The following is a 20,582-nucleotide window of genomic DNA, read 5'->3' as shown; positions in this document are numbered from 1 at the left end:
GCCATTCCTATTACTGTGAGGCTATGTGCTTACCTGCAAGCTCAGCCCCTGTTCAACTATGGAAATTATGATTGTTGGTGGGTATGCATCAACGGGGAAAGACAAATGGAAGTTTTAATAATAAATCCTTATTGACTTATAGCCCATCTAAAAGGATAGCTTAAGTTTCTCTAGCAGCATTCATCTGTACTTTGGAAAGTTAAGTATACAAATTTGAGGTTAAAGTGACTTTGAAAAGGGTTTTAATGTTTTCTTTGGTATATACAATCGATACACTTTAGTATGCACAGTGCAGTGAACTCTTGCTTTTTATATTTCACAACAGTGGATTTCGGTGTGAGCGCACAGTTAGACAGAACAGTAGGCAGGAGAAATACCTTCATTGGTACCCCGTATTGGATGGCCCCGGAAGTCATTGCCTGTGATGAAAACCCAGATGCCACATATGACTTCAAGGTATGTTATGCACTTGTGGTGCTACTGTACCTAGATATTATTCTTGTATGGGTACATTATTCTAAGTGCTATATTTTATTACAGAGAATTTGTTTCAGATTACTAAATACCTCAGGCAAAATGAATCACAGCAAATTTTTTTTTATTCATTTGCAATTTGAAGTCACATGATGCAATCCTTCAGGAAAGCTGCATTGATCTTATGCCTGAAGTAAAACTGACGTCTGCAAGTCTTTTAGTACTTGTCTCTACCTATGTATAGATTGCAGCCCTGGCCTCCCAAACATTCCATTTTCATCTTCTGTCTGGAAACTCCAGGATTGGCACAGACACTTTTTATTCAAAACTGAGCAAATAATGTAAGAACAAAGCAAAGAGGGGGGTGCACTATTTGGCCTGATAAGAAATACTTAAGAGTTGTTCTTCAATTCTATGCCTATGAAGTTTAATCCTATTATGAGCTTAATTCCCTATTGCAATTCTTCAAATGGTCTTTTTATATTAACTGATATAGCCTACTCACTCATTGTATGAAGAAAAAAACACTTACAACAAATAATGAATTACTAGTTAATTTAATAGCAAAAGGCATTTTATTTTAACTTTGTATTTTTTTTATTTAGCGTCTAACAAATTGTATAATTATTGTTCTGTTAATTTAAAAGGTTGGCATAGAAATATGGCATTAAACAAAAGACTATTTTTCTGAATAGGAGTCATTTAATGTAGCTTAAAAATATCCCCACCTCTTCTCATTGTTAGCACAGCTTTGTCTGTATAGCTAACATGTTTACCGAACATCTGCAGGATTTTTCTCTGAGCTTACATGCTTACCAGAACACTGTCCTGCACTGGGGAGTCCATATGGGGACCAAACAGGTGGTCAGTAGGATATTCTGGTTAGTACTAGCTTACATTAATTGCCAAGTGTTTAAAACACAGGCTCAAAAAGCTGCCTAATAAATGACATACTCAGAACTCTATTATCCTCTTGGAACAGTTTATTTCCACAGGAAAAAAGGTGAAATAAAAAAACACGTTTCAGACCAGGATTTGTATGGTGTGTATATATTATGTGTATGTACTACTGTTTAGTTGCAACTTTTTAGCATTTATTTTTTTAGGTCCTGTCTCAAGAGAAAAACATGTATAAGATTTCCTGCACTGAGACATCATACTACATCACACCATTATTCACAAGTCTCCTGCAAATGTTGTAATATATGGGATAATGCAGCCCATATTTAAGTTAAGTTAGTAGAGTGCTTTTATGCAGGTGACGGGTATCTGACTTGACTTCTAATTTACAGTAGAGTGTACATTTTGTTCATGCAGCTTTTCACAATTATCGCCAAGAAGTTTTGTAGGGATACTAAGGTTAAGTAGTGAATAAATAACCATCTCCAAATGATGTGACCATGTACACATAAGGCCATGTTTGAATTCAGTTTACCCGAGAAGAGTGACCAGCAAGGATTGCAAACTTTTTATGCATAGGCTGAAACCTTAGAGCAGGCCGTGAGCTAGGCTACCTTCTCCTATTCCGGTTTTGGATATATACCATGTTGCTTCATTTTTAACAGTAAATGTTTATGAACCCTTTCATAAAAAAAAGGGTTTTCCTCATTCTATACTTAGTCACCCTTGTCCAAGGTATTTTCCGCATCTAGTGAACAGCAGTGACCCCATCCTTTATACATTACTGGAATGACTGCTGAATCTTTCTCTTTCCTATTTGCATAAAATTAAGAGTTGCCATAAAATTACAGAAAGGTGATCAATAAAAAATTATACTAACTAAAAAGTAAACTTTGCTGGCAGAAATGCCTTGCATGACCTGTATATTTTCATGTACCATCTGATCAGATAGGTGAAATTTGTATTGAAAATACAACTTAAAATATTTTTTAGACTTGTGGCTCCAGTATTGTATCTGTTCATATTATTATGGATCCTTCTCCAGACCCAGTGAAGCTGCATTCTTCCGTCCAGACTGGGTGTAAAGCCTGACAAGCACTGCGGTTCTACACAGCTGTCCCACTTCAAGCCTCATTTCATTTCACTGGGAACAAAAAAGAAAAAAATAAGAAGGGAGCACCGGGCGAGACAACGTGCACCAAACAATTCATCTTGTTCGTTGTCGTTGTTCATCAGGGTTGAAAGCCGCAGCCCATCACTATTGCAAAAGCATTTCCCATCAATACAGAGTGACAGTGTCCTTACTTGTTCATTATTTTTCATTCCAAATAACACTTCTATCCAGAAAACAGAAACTGATGATAGAACGTTCTGTAACATAAGCAGCTGCCGATCATTCATAAATTCTGTATGGTTTCTAACATGTTCTCTGTTACATACTTCTCCTGTTTTCTTCTTTTCCAGAGTGATTTGTGGTCCTTAGGAATAACAGCCATAGAAATGGCAGAAGGCGCCCCACGTAAGTAAAACATCATATTTGTAAGATTACTTTTTAGGGTTTTTTCTACTTCTTAAGATTGTGATATACAAGGGTTCAGCAGTGCCGTACATAGGAAGTTAGAACATGAAAAAAGTCAAAATAACATAAACACAAAAGTAATACAATTATATAAACACAAACCACAAAATGTCATAATTACAAACTGTAAAATGACATAATTACATCAGGAGAATGCTAGGAGAGAGGGCCCTGCTTGTAAGAGCTTACATTCCAGAGGGGATGGGTGGACACAGAGAGGGTGAAACATTTCACACTAATTACTATGAATTCCATTCTGCATCAGATAATTTAGCAATGCAAGCATTTTTTTTATTTTATTTTAGACCACCTAATGCGGTAAAACAAATAAAGTATTTGAAGTGATTCTATTCTGGTAAATGTTATACAGTTTTCAGTAAACCTCTAATTTTAATTATAACATATTATGAAGGAAATAAGCTATAAAACTATACCCTCCTCTTTCCCTTGTATTTCCTACTATAATGCCTTTTGGATTATTTAAATTGAAATAAACTGACGATGAGCTCTATGTTTTGGGCTGAAGATACTGTGATACTAACCTTGTGGTCCTTCAGAGCTAGTGCACTCAAAGCTGGTAGACTTCACAGTTTGTCACACACAGATTGTTAGGATATACTTTGCCACTAAAAAATTAAATTTTTATTTTTCCAGTTGTGAATCTCAGGTTCACTTGCAACTGAATTCTAGAAAAATAAGAATTACATTTTTTTAGTGGCAAAAGCAAGTATGATTCTTAGAATAACCAGAAGCCAAAAAGGATGTCCAGTATAAATCTGGGAAATGTTTTTATCCTCTTCTCTTTCCATTTGAGTCCCCCTGTTATATACGGTCTTCTTTGCTCATCTGAACCGTAACGAACATCTGTAATCTCTTCCTTTCCACTGGTCTCTTTCAATCATTATTCAAGCCTGTGCTAACTACTGCTACTTATAAACACATTCTCTGACTCCTGTCCCAACTCTCATGTGCCTCCAAGATTCTTCTTTCCTAGACTCACCTCACACACTTCGATTCCTTTATACAACCCGTTGCTCTCTGCTTAATATAAAGTTCACTACTCTCTTCTACATCTCCATGATCTCTCTGCTGCATTTGACACAGGTAATCACTAACTTCTAATGCTAACGCTGCATTATCTTGGTCTTCAGGACTCTTTTGTATCCTGGTTCTCATTTCGCCTATGGAATTGCTCCTTCAGTGTTTGTCTGGATTCACTGTCTGTCAGTTGGAGTACTGCAGGGCGCTGTCCTATCTATACCACTTCTCTTGTATAACTTCTAAGCTCCTTTGGGGGGCAGCGTCACTTGTAACAGCCAAATGTATCTTCACTCTCTGGATCTCTCACCGGCTGTGTTGGTTGCCTCGCTGAATGTATTTCTGCCACTGCATCGTCAATGTCTTCTCACCACCACAAACAACATATTTCAGGACCTGAGGTATTCATCACCCCACCAGCCAACAGAAGCTATTTGCATGATATCTCTACGTCTGTTTGACAGCATGACAATAAATGCAATCCTCAAGCTCACCTTGTCTAGAGTCATACTTAATTCAAACTCGCGCTTTGTTGCCCAAATCCAAGGTCTTCAAATCCTGCAACTCGCCTCTAAGAAGCATCTCTAGAATATACACACTTTAATGCACTCATAGTTTCCTGCACTAACTATGGCAATTCCCTTCTTACTCCCCCTTATCAGAATTTCATCCCTGCAATCACTACTGAATACAGCAAATAAAGTAATTTTTGTCATTAAAATTCTTCTACTGCTGCTGGGTTCTGCCAGCCCCTATATTTGTAAAAGTACTTTACAGAATCCTAGATAAACTACTTCAACAAAACCATTAATGAAACATGTATCTCTTCACTTGTCTGAACATTTTTTCCTACTCGATCCCTCTGCTGTGCACCTCTAATCCACACTCATTGCTTGCTCCTATTCCCAGCTAGAGGTCGCTTTTGGGGCTGCACCTACTCTGTGGAATTCCCTCCCTAATACAACAAGATTTTCCCGTTGCTGCCAAACCTTCAAGTGTTGCCTGAAAACTCACCAATTTCAGGAAAGCTTATTCAATTTCTGAGACACCTTCTTCACTCCCTAGATTATTTGAATCCATTTCCAGCCCTCTACACAGCTCATACAAAACATACATTTATTCTCATGCTATAGTCAAACAGCCCACTGACCCTCAAACCAACATTTCAGTGTGACTGGATCCCATAGTCCTACTAAGTAGTTTCTCCTATTTCAATCTGGCTGCACCAATATGCAATCTGTGGCACTTAACATCATGTATCAAATGCCTATTTTCTTAGAGTTTTGCTTGCAACCAGAGCCTTCTTACCTCTTTTGTTTGTTTTTTTTATTACCCAGACTTCCTTTCTTACTATGTTTGTTCCTAACTGTAATGTGCTGTGGCATACCTCCCAACTGTTATTATTTTGGCAGGACTTCCCGATTAGTGGCCCAAAAAAGGGGTGGAGCTTAATGTAAAAGTGGGAGTGTTTTGAGGAAATATGGACATGTGTGGATGGATTTTGGGTGGAATTTGGGTGAGAGGGGCTTCTTTTGTTGGGAGCTTTGCTGTCGAGTGTACTGGTGCCATATCAATAACTGTTAACCATAATAATCCTGGCCTTATACATTTTCCTATTTGCAACTTTTAATAATCCTATTCTTTGTCAACTACAATACACACAAGTGCACATCAAACAGTGCAGTGTGTCGGCGTACAACTGAAATGTCAATCATACATAGTACATTAAGTAAGTATGTCCGTGGACTCTAGGGCCCCAGTAACGGAGATATGAGTTTTTGGTGGTCAATATACCACTTGTTTTCTTTTATCGGTATGTTTCTGGACACTACATTGGGCCCTTATATCTCGCATGAACATGCTGAGTTATCCATTAAACTAAAAATCTATTTCTGCATGATTTAACCTTCTGTTAGATTGTGTACTTCTATCACGCCAGCGTCTACAGGATGAACACATTGTCCAACTTACTGCAGAGGATTACAAAACAAATATATCGCACTACTAAAACTGCTAAAAATCAATCAACATACATTTATAACATGATGCGCAAATTTAAATATAACTAACCCTGTCGTTTGTAATGTAATTCACTTAAAAATACTTATTTCCTTTAAGTGGTGGTGTTCTGATTCAGCGGTCAGTTTACCTGAGGAATTATCCTGATTTACCTATGAGGTTACTGGAGCTTCCCCACAGACAGCAGTGTACTAAAGAGGAGAAGTGTTCAGAGAAGATGTCATATTTTCCTTAATGAAATAACTGTTTTAATTATATTTTATTTTATACAAAAATTTGATGGTTGTAGTTATAGCGCTACCTATGAGCAACCCAGTCCAATATAGGATATGTGCTAACCACTAGGCAGCACAGTGGCCTAGTGGTTAGCACATCTGCCTCACAGCACTGGGGTCATGAGTTCGATTCCCGACCATGGCCTTATCTGTGTGGAGTTTGTATGTTCTCCCTGTGTTTTGCGTGGGTTTCCTCCGGGTGCTCCGGTTTCCTCCCACACTCCAAAAACATACTGGTAGGTTAATTGGCTGCAATCAAAAAAAAAAAATTGACCCTAGTCTCTGTCTGTCTCCCTCTCTGTCTGTCTTTGTGTGAGTGTGTGTATATATTAGGGAATTTAGACTGTAAGCTCCAATGGGGCAGGGACTGATGTGAATGAGTTCTCTGTACAGCGCTGCGGAATTAGTGGCGCTATATAAATAAATGATGATGATGATGATGATGAATATACTGTATATATTAGGATTCCACTAAATCTAAAAAACAATTAAATCAAACATAAATATATATGTACATAAGGAGCTCATATGTACAGAGATATCTATATGCCGGCAGTGATCGTCTTGTGTGAAGGATTTCCACAGCGAACAATGTGACTCACAAATAAATAAACAAACAATACAAAAATATAATGTTGTATGTTATACAGTTGTCCTTCACAGCTGCATGATAACATGCTACACAATATATAATATATACACTTTATTAGTGCATGGTTTCTTTGTGAGTCACATCGTTTGCTGTGGATTCCTTCACATAAGAAGATCACTGCAGGCATATATTTTATTTTACACAAGATGTTAATAAAAACATTATGACTCCTGTAAATCACACATAGGGCTTCTATAAGTTATAAAACAGCAACTCATTATGAAGTAGAAGTTATAAAGCATTAAGGCCTCAATTTCAGTGGATTAGTGTAAATACTTCTAAATCTGTACGGTGTTAATAGCAGGTACGGTTTTCTGCCACTGGAAGCTAACACTTTCACTCCACGCGTATATAGAGTACAATATGTTGTCTTTCTATCGGTTTCTGACATATTTTTTTCCTAACCTTTAGCACTCTGCGATATGCATCCCATGAGAGCGCTGTTTCTAATCCCTCGGAATCCAGCTCCTAGATTGAAATCTAAGAAATGGTGAGTCATTGCTGAGCCTGACTTCTCCGTGTAACTGTGGGATTAAAGCTCTGTATTGGTACTGCCTGTATGTACAAGTGGATTTATAGATGTGATGTACACTGCAAAAGAAAGGGTGCTTCTCAGTACAACTGTAAACATGCAAATAATTTCTCTAGTTTTTCTTGCTATCTGCAATACATACTTGTCTTGACCGGTTGCAACTTGACTTGGCAGTTCCTCTGCATGTAACATAGCGTAATTTCTCAGTAAAAATAACTCTAGAAAGGAACAGTTTATTTTGAAGGATTAGGAATGCATAAACCGACAGGCTGGGGCTGGGCGTCTCAAATTACTTAAGCAAATTCTTAAGAAAACCAGGGCATGGTGCAACTGAACATATATTGTACACCGGGGATGGCTGGCAAATTTCAGCCTGGTAGGGGGCAAGACTAGACTCAGCAGCTTATTTTAAAGAGAAAAAGATGCAGGTGACCCAGCCAAGGTAGCCCACTATGGGACTGGCAGATGCCCCCCAGCCCAGCCTGCCCCTGATTGTACAGCTGTTGTTTCTCCCCATTGGGATACACAATATTTAAAAAAAAAAATGGAAAGATAAATTTAAATATACACATATACAGTATGCTACAATTTCAGTGATTAGTTTTTCAATAGTTGACATTGGCAGTACATTATTATTTTGTTTATTAACACATAACGTTTATTCACAAACTGTAAAAATATGTGCAACTGCACTGCTTGTTTGCTGGTACCAGGTGCACTTGTTTGTGGGTACCTGGTGCGCTTGTTTGTGGGTACCTGGTGCGCTTGTTTGTGGGTACCTGGTGCGCTTGTTTGTGGGTACCTGGTGCGCTTGTTTGTGGGTACCTGGTGCGCTTGTTTGTGGGTACCTGGTGCGCTTGTTTGTGGGTACCTGGTGCACTTTTCTGCTTAGTCCTTGGAATTATTCCCTGGAAAGTCAGTCTACTTTGCTGGTTTGTAGATCCACCTGCTCTCCATCATTTAGAATAACCCATTCATTAATTTAAACTTTTTTTCTTATATGATGCTGCTTGTTTTGAATATATTCATGTATTTAATGAGGGAATATTGAGACTGTCTTTATGAATATGCAGCTTTTGATTGCTGTAAAGGTTGTCTGTTTTAGTTATTTTACATTGTTCAAAGTGCGGTTAGAAATGCACTTTTCCACAAAAGTGCCATTTCAGGATGCCAAGTATGTCCTATTTAAAGTATAGGACGAGACTCACTCTACACCTTTAGTGGCGATGGAAAAGATTATGCATTTTTGATTGGAGAAAAAGCCTGTGTGCCATCCTTCTAGGCTTAGGACTGCATCCTTAAATGCACTCTATTTATCCCTTGATGAATCTTTTTACATCTCATATTTGCATGTGTGCAAAAGTAGCCACAGTTGCATAGGGTTCCCATAAGATTGAAATACTGGAGCAATCATGTGACCTGAAATTTGGGGGCCAAATAGGATAAACTATATGTGCCTATAACACTTTCTCCTGTTAATCCTGTTAATTTGGGTACATCAAGAGTCTGGATTATGGGGAAATAATCTTAATAGGAAGGAGAGCACTAAGAGTGAATGAAGTCTGCATGAGTGCATATACCTCGGTGCCCTTTCTGGGCATGTGCAGAACGATTTCACGCAAAATCAGGTACACAAACTGGCATAGATTCCTCTCTGCATCAGCCCCTAAGTGTGTTATTAAGTCTTTTAGAGGGTACTAAAAATCCATATTTACCCCCAGCTCTTTCATTCCTCTCATTTGTGTCCAAAAGTAAGTTTGCAAAGAGAGCGATTTATTTCTTCTAGTAAAATAATCATTGAGAGTTTTTTGTTGGAAAAATATGGTGAGTGCCCTGGGAAAACAAAGACACATAGGAGCCCTATTCTAGCTCATGATTTGTACTTGTCCACCCAACTGCTCCTATTGGACACTGCAAACGTTTGCACTCCCACAGAGACCGCCATCAACACCTGCAAAATGTTTGTGCTATAAAATTCTGTACATTTGGGAAAAAATGGGGGCACAATGTCACACAAAAAACCATTTGCACTTTACTAAAAGAGACTTATTGTGCACTAGGGGTGTTTGCGATTATGGAATAAAAACAATTAATCTACATCCAAAGGATGTGCACTTACAGTGGGATGTATGGAATAGGATTATTTTTTGCCATTTTCCCTATTAAAGTCTCTAGACCATGGTGTTGTAAAACTTCCTTCATCTCCATAAAATTGCTCCCACAATGAAAGCACTAAAGGTTTCAGAAAAGCGGTAGTGACCATGCACACCTAGATTATTTTTTTTTCAAATTAAGTGCACTTAATGCACTTAACGCAGATGGCCCTAGGGCCGCATGCAGCTCTCCTAGTCTTCACCTGCGGCCCCTAACTTCTTCCTACTTTATTGTCAGAACACTTGTTTAAAATGGCTGCTTATGTTCTTATCGATAGGTGTCTCTTTGATTAAATGTTTAGTTTTAACTTATTACTGAGAATAAGTGTAATGTGCGGTCCTAGTTAGAGATTAGAGGGCCGCCCATGCGGTTCCTGAAGTGTGTGAGGTTGCCTATGACTAGTTTGACGCTATATGCCTATATTAACATCACTTGTGTATTATAGACATCTGTAAATTATATCCATATAAACACAGAGTTCTGATGTCATGAGAAAATTAGGAATTAGGGAAATGTGTGTATTAAATAATGCATCCCATACTGTAAATTTGTTATGGATATTAGTCATTTCTTGGAATTCTGTGTCCAATCTAAAAGAACTCGTCATACAGCTTTGTGTTTCCTAAAACTCCTTAGTAACTTCTAATATCCATATAATTTATGTGGTACACAGTTATGTGCAATTATACACAATCTTCACATATTGTTTATTCCCTTGTTATGTATTGTAGCACTTGCTTGATATCACTGTATTATATGTGTAAGATAAACATGTTTGTTGTCTGGTCAGTGAAAGTACAGTAATATTGAGGTACTTACCGTCAGTATAGTTTTGTAATTACAAATCCTTTCCATTGCTGAGAAAGTGACAGTGTTTCCTGTAAGAATTGATTTTGCGCTTTTATAATTTTTTGTTGTTGCGAAGTTACATTTTTATTTTGAGTTTTGTGTAATTTTTTTTTTTTTTGTTGCTAATAAACATCTTAATTGCATTATTATATGATCTATTTGCTGGTTTTTGCGATGAGCCAGACCACATGTGTATATAAACACATTGGAAAAAATTGATCAAACACATTTCTTTTTCTTTCACCCATAGAGTTTGCTGGGATCTATTTGTCCCAGCAGCCAATAGCATTTGATGCCTAGTGCAATTATGAATATAACATAAACAACAACCAAAAATACAACTACATTTGAGAACAAAGTTGGTTAAGAAGCAAAGAACAATGACAGTCAGTAGCGAATGGTACATATAAGCAACATCGCAGCTCGTAAGCAGAGCTCCCAGTAATAAAACAACGTAGGAAAGCGCTGGAGGTGAGACTTTATGTCACATACCACCTAAAAAGACATAGCTGGCACAAAAGCATTAGAAATGAATATCACAAAATCTAAAACTGTACAAATAAACTCGATAATAAGCAGAAAAGACAAAGGGGCGGGGGGCAACCAGGGGTGCAGGGAAAAATAAGATGGAAGGGTGAGTGGTGGGAAGAAGTGGCTATAAGAGACATAGAGTCCAGTCCCTAAAAAAGGAAGTCAAGGGGAAAGTTGTGGTGATGCAAAGAGAACAAGAAGTTCGTTCCATTCTTTAGCAGGGGAGGAAAGTATTCAATAATGCATATCTCTCTGTAGCGACATAGGTAGGGATAGGGGTTAGTTAGTTAGATAGGATGTTAGGTATGTTATTTGTTTGTTGTAACCAAAAAATCTCAATAAAAATACTTTATTTAAAAAAATAAAAAATAATGCATATTTCTCAGAATTCAGAAATTCCAGTCAACACCCCCAGATAGTGTAATATTCCTCAATATTGTCTTCAGTGGATAGAATAAGTTCATCCATTGTTCTATGAAATTCTAAGCGCTAAAACCACTCTCTTAAGGTTGGAGATCTTTAATGGTCCGGAATAATGGCTTTAGCTGCTGAGTTTAGATGCTTCAATAAGGATTTTTTTCAAAATGTGCTAACGGAACATTTGTCATGTTAGGAAACAAGGATCGTCTGGCACCTCATCACTTAGAATGTCTTTTAGAGGTGTGTGACAGGATGGACCTGTCATGCCACCCTGTCATGGTACTGGGTGCTGGGGACTGGCTGGGCTTGCCTTGCCACGTCCACTTTCTTTATCCCAATTGTGCCACTCTTAATGCAGTAGGAGGGGCCTGCTGCCACCTCTAGGCCTCTTCACCAGTTCTAGAACTTCTTCCTTTTGGGTAACTCTCACTGCTAGTGTACCCCCTTGCTGGGCACCTGGGCTGGTACTCCTAATGTCTTCTTTTTAGATCAGGGTTGCTGTGGAGGGTTCCCCCTGGCCTCTCACATTTGCCAGAGCTGCAGAGTAGCGGGCAGAGTGTTATTAGATGCTGGGTCCCAACTTCAGAACAGCCGGATAACGGATCAGATTGGTCTAATCTGTAGGTTACAGGATTTGCCGCAGTTAAGTAGGCGTCAAAGCAGGATCTTGAAGCAGTGATGTTTTATTAGCCCAAGTAGTCATAATAAGGACAGTTACATGTTAGTTTGAGGTACTAGCGATCTCCAAAAGTTACAGATGGAATGATACAAAACATGGTCAAACAGTGCTCTTTTTATACAGTTTCTGAATCATCTGTTGGCAGTGCGTAGACCAGCCCCTTTTCCAACCAGGCACCAAAATGTCTGAGATATTATATTCAGAGATTAGCAGCAGGATGTAATATATTCTCTAAACTTGGATTTTAAATGCAATTTATACTTAACAAAATTTACACCAATCTGTGATTTCCCAAATCACTTACTGTTTACATTGTTCAGACAGGTTCTAACACACAGGATGAAAAGGTGAAGACCCCCTGCTGTGTATCCAATCTCAAAAGACCTGTTGGTCATTAAGATGAAAAGGCCTAATTAACTTAATGAGAATTTTCTCCAACAAATGGCTACTGCATCAGAAATCAATACCTCAGAAATTAATGCAGTTCTGATACAACATTGCAACACAATATAAAAAAAAAACACGGTATATTTGCAATGATATACAGCAGCACACTGCACTCCTATTTGAAATAAATATTTACAATACGTTATTTCTACGTGATCCAGCCTCAAGGTGGAATTGCTTGATCCCAAAGGGGACTGATTGTGGAATAGCCCAAACCAAATGTGAAGGGGAGTCCCCAAAGCATGATTACATCACCAGCAGCAGTTAGGAATCCCCTATTAAATTTTTGCCAGATGGTCAGGACATTGATACCATTTGGGGAGGATTTTATACTGGGTCTCTATTAGAGCTACACTAATGGAACATGCTTGGGTCGTTTGGAAAATGTTAGGCCAGTCGTTTTCTCTAAACAGGCCCCCTAAATCCCTTTCTCAATCCCTTGTAAATTTAGTTAGGAACTAAACAGATTCTCTATAAGTAGTTTATATATGCTTGAGAGAAGGTGAGCAGGGCAGGTTGGAGACAAGCACATCAATTCCAAAAGAGTTAGATCTCTACTGCTGTCCTTAGGAGTGTCACATTATATGTCTCAATGCACTCTATTCCTCATCTTTTATCAGCTGTCCAACGATATGGCTCCCTGCCGGGTTATAGGGTCAACAACTCTAAGTCCGGGGCACTAGTGATTAATGTCCCTTGGCTTGTTAGGGAGAGCCTGGAACGATCATTTCAATTTCATTGCCGTCCACAGGCTATTCGATATTTTGGGGTGCATCTTTCTAAGACCTACTCCATGCTTTACCAACTGAACTATGTACCGATGTTTCAGAGGCTACAGAGAGATCTCGCCAAGTGGACACACCTGTATATATCATGGTTTGGGAGAAATAAGGTCCTCAAGATGAATGTTCTTTTGAGCCTCTTGTCTTTCTTACAGACTCTCCTTGTACAATTTCTCCTTTCTACTATGAGGGGCTTTCAGATAGCCTGCAACAATTTTATATGGGGTGGTAAATAAAAACTTGCCTTCGCAGGTCTATTCTTGCCAAGGTACCTGTTGCAGGGGGTCTGGGTGTACCGCAATCTGTTAATTGTTACTATGTCATCCATTTGAACCAGGTTATCCATATCATGGGTGGTTTATTCACAGATACTCAGCAAAAACATAATCTTCCTCTGTTTCTACATTTTCAGTATCTTCAGATTTGCAGGTTTAATCAATCCCAGACTCACTCTAAAATTCTTTTATCAACTCTCTCCGTATGAGAACAACTGTATATATCCGGTCGGCCATAGTGGTATGATTTCTTTGATCTACCATTCAATACTTGTAGTGGAAGATCTTGAAATGGAACCCCATGAAGAGGCCTGGGAGAGAGATTTGTGAATTTCTTTGGGCGCGGAGGGATAGTCTGAAATCAGAGAATGAGTGGGCAAAGGCATCCATTAATGTATGTGTTAGATTGAATCCATATAAGATCTATACACGTTGGTATATGGTCCATGAAACGTTGGGACATATTTACCCTCTTACCTCTACAGGCTGCTGGAGAGCATGTCGCTTTTTCACATCTGGTGGGATTGTCCAATCATTCAGCAATTTTGGTCTCTTGCCATTTATTTAATTGAGCAACTCACAGAGTTATGGATACCTGGAGACTTCCTGGTGCTGTTTCACGGTCCTCTTCCATCTCTGAACAAGTATGGGGATAGATTGGTACAGTATGTTTGTCAGGCTTCCAAATGATTGATTGCCAGACACTGGAAACAGGCCATCTTCAAGTTCAGAGTTGTTGAATAGGATAAATCCTGTAGCTACTACGGAGTGTTTCTCTGCTTTGCTGAATACTGCGGTGCCTAAGTTTCACAAGATCTGGGGCCCATGGTATGATTTATTAAATTCTAACTTACCTGGTGTAGAATAATAATACTTTGGGTAAGATGGGGGGGATTATTCCCCAATACTTTTACTATTTATTTATTTATCTATTGTTTTCTTTTTTCTTTTCTCTACCCTTTATTCTTACCCCAATAAATGCGAAAAACTTGGACAGCATCAAGGTAGCACTGTTTTCCCTACGAGATACCAAATGGTGTATGCCTAGATTTCCTGTAGTTTATGTTTTATTCATACTTGCCAACTCTCCCGAAATTCGAGTCAGTCTCCCGGGCTCCCGGGGGAGATGGCATTTCTCCCGCATCCCGGATTTCACAGAGAATCGCGTCATTTGACGCGATTCTCGGTGAATCACGCCATTTTGGAGGGCGGGAGGGGGCGGGACGAGGCCAATTGCGTCATTTTGGCCCCGCCCCCTGCGACGCAAATTACGTTTTCGCGGGGGGGGGGGGGGGGGGGGCAAAATGACGCGATTGGCCTCGTCCCGCCCCCTCCCTCCTTCCAGTCTTGCCCCCTATGGTTTTATTAGGTTCTCATAGTTATGGTTTGTTTGTTCAACTATTTTGTATTAATAGACACTCTGTGATATTATGCAAAGTGGGACCCTGTCCCTGCAGTTGGGGGACACTGGTGCCTGGTGACAACCTAAATGGTATAATTACTATTATCTAAAGTAATACAAGAATAGATACAAGCTCAATTTAGTCGGGCTTCAGGGTACAGGTAGTTTTTATATTTCTATTGTTTTCTGCATATATAGTCTGGTGAAATTTTTCTCCAACTTTACCATCCCCCCATTTATATATATATATATATATATATATATATATATATATATATATATATATATATATATATATATATATATATATATATATATATATATATATATATATATATATATATATAATATATATATATTGCAGTTTTCCTCTCGTCTCTACTGTCATTCCTTTTGTTTTTCTCCTCCATTAGACCTTTCTCTTTCTAACATCTGCAGTTTATAATTTGTTGTATGAGTCCTTTTTTTGTTCCTTTTTGTTTTCTCTCATTCTCTGCTTGACTTGAATATACAACATTCTGCTTTTTCATCACGAAGGAAAGATGCCAGCTCAGTGATCTGAACAGAAAGTTCCCATTTCCACTGGGAAAAGCACCTGGTGTGCATGTGGCTTAGCAAGAAAACTCCCAACACATGGCGTGACCTTGCTGAGATCACCGGAATGGCATTGAGAATAGCAAAATAACAAAAAAAAGAAAGAAAATACATGAATCTTGTCATTTTGTGACTTTTTCTGGTTTATGTCCGTATATGTGCTGTGTTTGTTAGTTAAGCTGAATTTGTATGTGCTTCTAACTCATTGGAACTAGTTAAACACTTTTATTTGGCCAAATGCTAGGTGATTGCGTTTAGAGTCCTGGCACTATCCTCACAGTGCGATGAATCATATTAGAATGTTCTTTTTTTGGTTTTTTTAAACACATTCTTAATTTATTTATATACTGTATAAAACAATTATACAGTTTAATTGTCGTGTGACCCCAACACCACTATATACGCACCTGACAACTATTCTGATCTTAGAATGAGGACAGTCAGAATGGGGCATGACCCCATCTCAATGGGGGCATGGCCAGACCCCAGTGGTGTACCTAGGACTAAGCCGCTCCTTTCCTAAGAACCCTTTATCATTTTCACGCAAACCAGTGGCAGGTGCACACGGCATCTGTTCACTGCTGCTGTGCGGAGCAGAGGTACATGGAACATACCTCAGAACGTTTCAACCGTTGGGGAAAAAGTGCTGAGGAACAGGATGATGGGACAGGCCCTCTTAAATTGGGCCTGTCCCACCTAAATGTGGACTGCTGCTTAAAGTGGGACAGTTGGGACTTGTGCTATAATGAATATATATTTCCATAATGTCTTTATTTGTGTCACTAGTAATTGTATGTCGTTGTGAAAGCTGAAGTAACGTCTTCCCTGCCACATGATAACTGACTGTTTCTGAGGAGAGTTGTTGTTTTTTTTTCTTTTTCTTTACTACATTCCAGTTTTGCATCAAGTTGGCAAATTACCTCTATTATCTCAAACAGGACCAGATGATTAATGAATAAACTATTCGTAATCCTTAGGCTGGTTACCCACTGGCATAGTATTGAACACCAGTGACACCGCATGTCAACCATGACCGCATTTGGCATACTGTGGTTAAGGAGCACTTGTGATTGGGGGTGGAGGATCAGCTGAGTGAACTCAAGTAAATATGGAAAAACAATGCCTCAACGCAATAGATAATTGTAACTTTTACTGCTCTAAATAGAGGAGCCTGTGATATATGTCTACTAAAACAAACAGTGTCACTTCCTGTGAACAAAGAGGCTGTCTGGAGATTTGTTGTGCGCTGCTTCATAAACTTCACACATTCTCCAAACAGAAGTAGAGACAAAAGGTCAGCAAGTTATATTAAGGAAATAGAATGAAATGTGGAAGCAGTGACAGGATACAAACAACTTGTGATCTCAGGTACTGATGCAATTAGCTTTTGGCACAGTGGATCATGATGTTAACAGAACAGCCAAGGCATTGCATAAAATCCAGCGTACTGTTATATAAAGTCAGGACATACTTTTCATTTCTTGACGCACTCAAAAGTGAATAGTGAAATTGATGTGGTCTATTGCTAAGGAAAAACTTAAAGTGAAACAGTCTCCTACACACTGTGGGTGAAGCTACAATATTTTTGTGGGCTCCTCTAGCTGGGTTAAGCAGAGGTACTCCCATGTCTGATGGAATGTTTTACAAACTATTGCACAGTAATTTAGCACCTTCCCCTTTTGCCATATTTATGATTATTAATTAGATTTTAGGACAAACAAATATTCATGACAACTCTCACTAGTAAGGGCAGCAGCTGGCAGCTTCTTACCTGTGATGCTGTCTGGTTCTCCTCCTCCATATTTGTAGTGGGATGGGGGTGTGGTGCCAGTTTATGATGTCATAGCCCAGGGCCATACTCCCAATAATAAAATATGATGTCCCACCCCCAATCCACAAGAAGTATATTATTTGTGACCTCTTTTGGTGAGAAGCCGAACATCTTAAGGATGGCAGAGATTCTCTGTCTTGTGCTATACTAGGACAGGGCAGATTCTGTCTGATTTAGCTCTCAGACTCCTACATAATATAAATACTCTGTAGATTAGATTGGTAGATTCACATACAAGGGCATGAAGTGATTTCACAGCAAACACAAGTTTTTCAGCTGCATCATCAACACGTAACAAAACCTAAGAGCTGGTGTGGAATGTGGCTTTCTCTCTTTGTGACAGAGGGAAAAGATTATTCCACTACGCTCTAGTTTTTAGCAAATATACAATGGAAATTTAGACTTGGACTGAAGAGTGCATTAACCATAGTGCTCATGAAGCCCTTATTGGCGCAGAAGAGGTCTCTGCTATTGCAGAGACCTTCATCTCTCAAAAGACCAACTCTGCTTAAGACTCTTGTTCAGAAGTTGTCAATCACATTCACTAAAATGACTAGCCCTAATATATGCAGTCCCTCTCACAGCTCTGGATATACACATGAAATAACACTTGACTCTTAACAAGTTCTTGTTTTGAATACTACAGTGGGAGAATGTTTACAATTCTCTCTTAGTATTTTATCAAATATTGATACTTAAACATTGACAATATTCCCCAGTAATAAGCATGGTAAAAGTGCAAACACTTTAACCCCATGGTATTTGCTATATTGTTTGTTTAAAGCATTTCACCTGTGCTGTGAAGTACATGTCAGGAATTCTGTCACAAACACTTCCTGTCAACAGACCAGAGCCGTGCCAAGCATTCCATTACTGATTACAATACCCCTAGCACACTGCTGAGCAGCACAGTGTAATGTATGGCCTGTCACAAATGGATCGGGCAGATATTATCCATGAATAAATAACACCTCCTATACCTCTATATCTAGAGCTTCTTCTGTTTTGCAGATTTTAGATGTTGATATGAGGTGATTTGACAACACAACACATGTTCTTGTGCTGTGGTCTATATATCTATATATATATATATATATATTATATAATCACACATATATTTAATATTGGTATTTATAATTAAATATATAATTACAATTTTTTTATGTGTAATTAGTACGTACAGATGCAATAAGCGGCCTTCAGTAATGAAAATGACCCATGAAAATGGGTCATGCATCTAAACCACTGAATTCAGTTTTTTTCACACCTGCCTTGTTTTCACCCATTTACAATGGTCCAAGGCTGTCCACAGGGGAGTGCTGTTAAGCACCCTGGTATTTTGCTGCCCATAATATGTAGTATTTCTGTCCTGGCTATACAGCTATTTTAATTTAGCAGGATACAGGTCCTCCTGAATCAGTCCTGTCCTGCAGCTCTTGCATTGCCCTGGTTCCACTACAAGGGTGGGTACTGTGAGGCACACACCCATTTGTCAGAGACAATCTGGCAGCATATCAGAATGAATCAACAGCATTCTGATTCGGTGTCAGCCTGTCAAATGCTGTACTGCGGAATCAAGTCTTGTGAGTAAGTCTTGATCAAACTCTTATCTTGTGAGAATAAGTTTCACTTCCACTGCCTGAGAGCCAACTTGTCCACCTCAAAGGACAGGTAAGAAATGACTGTAAAGTGCTGAGGGTTTGTGTTGGGTAACTTATTAGCCATAATAGTCTGGGGGATAATTGGTTGGGGGTAGATAGAGAAGTGTCTATAGTAGGGCCAGCTTTGCTCTGTGCGAGGACCCATTTGGGGCAGTTATCGTGAACGTTACTTCCTCCTGTGAAATTTGCTGTGCATGACCTAACCATGCACTAACCAATGTGTTTCGGGATCAGTGATCTATCTCATAGCTATGTTCAATCTTCTCCTCACCCCTAAGCTTCTCTTGACATTGAAAGTGTCATGTACTTCCTTTTTCATGTAGGTCACATTGTCGCACACTGAGGAAGCAGCCATTTTGTATTCTGAACCAATATTAATGCAATTGCATTCTATCAACTCACTGTGGCATTGGTTGTGATCGAATTCATTAGCTGCTTTCCCATCAATGTTGGTTCAGCTTGCAAAACATCTACCTCCACTGTGTGTAGTTGACAGAAACACTGTAGTTAGTATATAGAGAAGAAGGAAGTTTTGGGATTTTATATCTTCCATTTGTTTTGCATCTAGGTCTAAAAAGTTTCAGTCATTCATCGAGAGCTGTCTTGTCAAGAACCACAGCCAAAGACCCACAACCGAGCAGCTTATGAAGCATCCGTTCATAAGAGATCAACCAAACGAGAGACAAGTTAGAATCCAGCTCAAGGACCACATTGACCGAACAAAGAAAAAACGGGGAGAGAAAGGTACGAGGATTAGTCATGTCTCGTGAATGGAGTGCAATCAATAAAATAATAAAAAACTTCTAATCTTATCATTTACAATGAAATTCTAACATAACATAGATGTCAAGTGTATTAGTCACAAATGATTCGTACAATCATTTTTTTGTTTTTGTCACTTTATGGCCTCCTAAAAAGAAACCCTTAAAATACTTTTACTATTGTGGTACAGTTAAATTTTTTTGTCTAATACGATTACTTTATATCATTTTACCTGTCGGTCAAATACAAACGATAGCTCCCCATACTATTCAATGTGGATTCTTATGATGGTTTTTTAAATATTGATAATTTTATTTAATTTAATATAATTTCCTAATCAACAGGTATTAATAAATTAATATAAATAAAATAATATACTTGTATTGACTACACAAGCAAAATAATTAACAGGAACTTTATTTCATGCGCCAAAATGTTTCCAAAAAAAGACAGTATCAAGCATATAGGCAAACAGTGTCGACAGTAACATAAATCATTAGTATATAGAGGCATAAGACATCTTTAAGACTCCAGCGTGATGGGGACAGAGCTTCCGCCATTCTATGTTAGCAACCAAAAGCGCCCTTATGACACTATTCTATTGTATTATTCGTAGTACAAAGATTAGTCCTAGTAAATATGGATAAATTACTTCATGGACCACTACATCTAAAAGACAAGTAGCACATATTAGACCTCATCTAATAACATATGTATTTAACAGTT

At 38.5% G+C, this 20,582-nt stretch overlaps 1 protein-coding gene across 12 annotated transcripts in view; it reads left to right on the top strand.

Annotated features, from left to right (window-relative positions):
• Positions 1–20,582, top strand: part of TNIK (TRAF2 and NCK interacting kinase) — a 261,739-nt gene that overhangs the window by 140,029 nt on the left and 101,128 nt on the right. For all 12 annotated transcript variants that reach the window (XM_075202119.1, XM_075202123.1, XM_075202118.1 and 9 more), the window contains exons 7-10: positions 326–456; positions 2,839–2,893; positions 7,349–7,427; positions 19,663–19,838. In XM_075202119.1, the coding sequence (XP_075058220.1) occupies positions 326–456; positions 2,839–2,893; positions 7,349–7,427; positions 19,663–19,838 (441 nt within the window). The remainder of the gene's footprint in view (positions 1–325; positions 457–2,838; positions 2,894–7,348; positions 7,428–19,662; positions 19,839–20,582) is intronic.

Source organism: Mixophyes fleayi, chromosome 3 (assembly GCF_038048845.1).
Source record: "Mixophyes fleayi isolate aMixFle1 chromosome 3, aMixFle1.hap1, whole genome shotgun sequence".
Classification (NCBI taxonomy): domain Eukaryota; kingdom Metazoa; phylum Chordata; class Amphibia; order Anura; family Limnodynastidae; genus Mixophyes; species Mixophyes fleayi.
The sequence above is the reverse complement of the archived record's forward strand: the minus strand, read 5'-3'. Positions and strand labels throughout refer to the sequence as shown.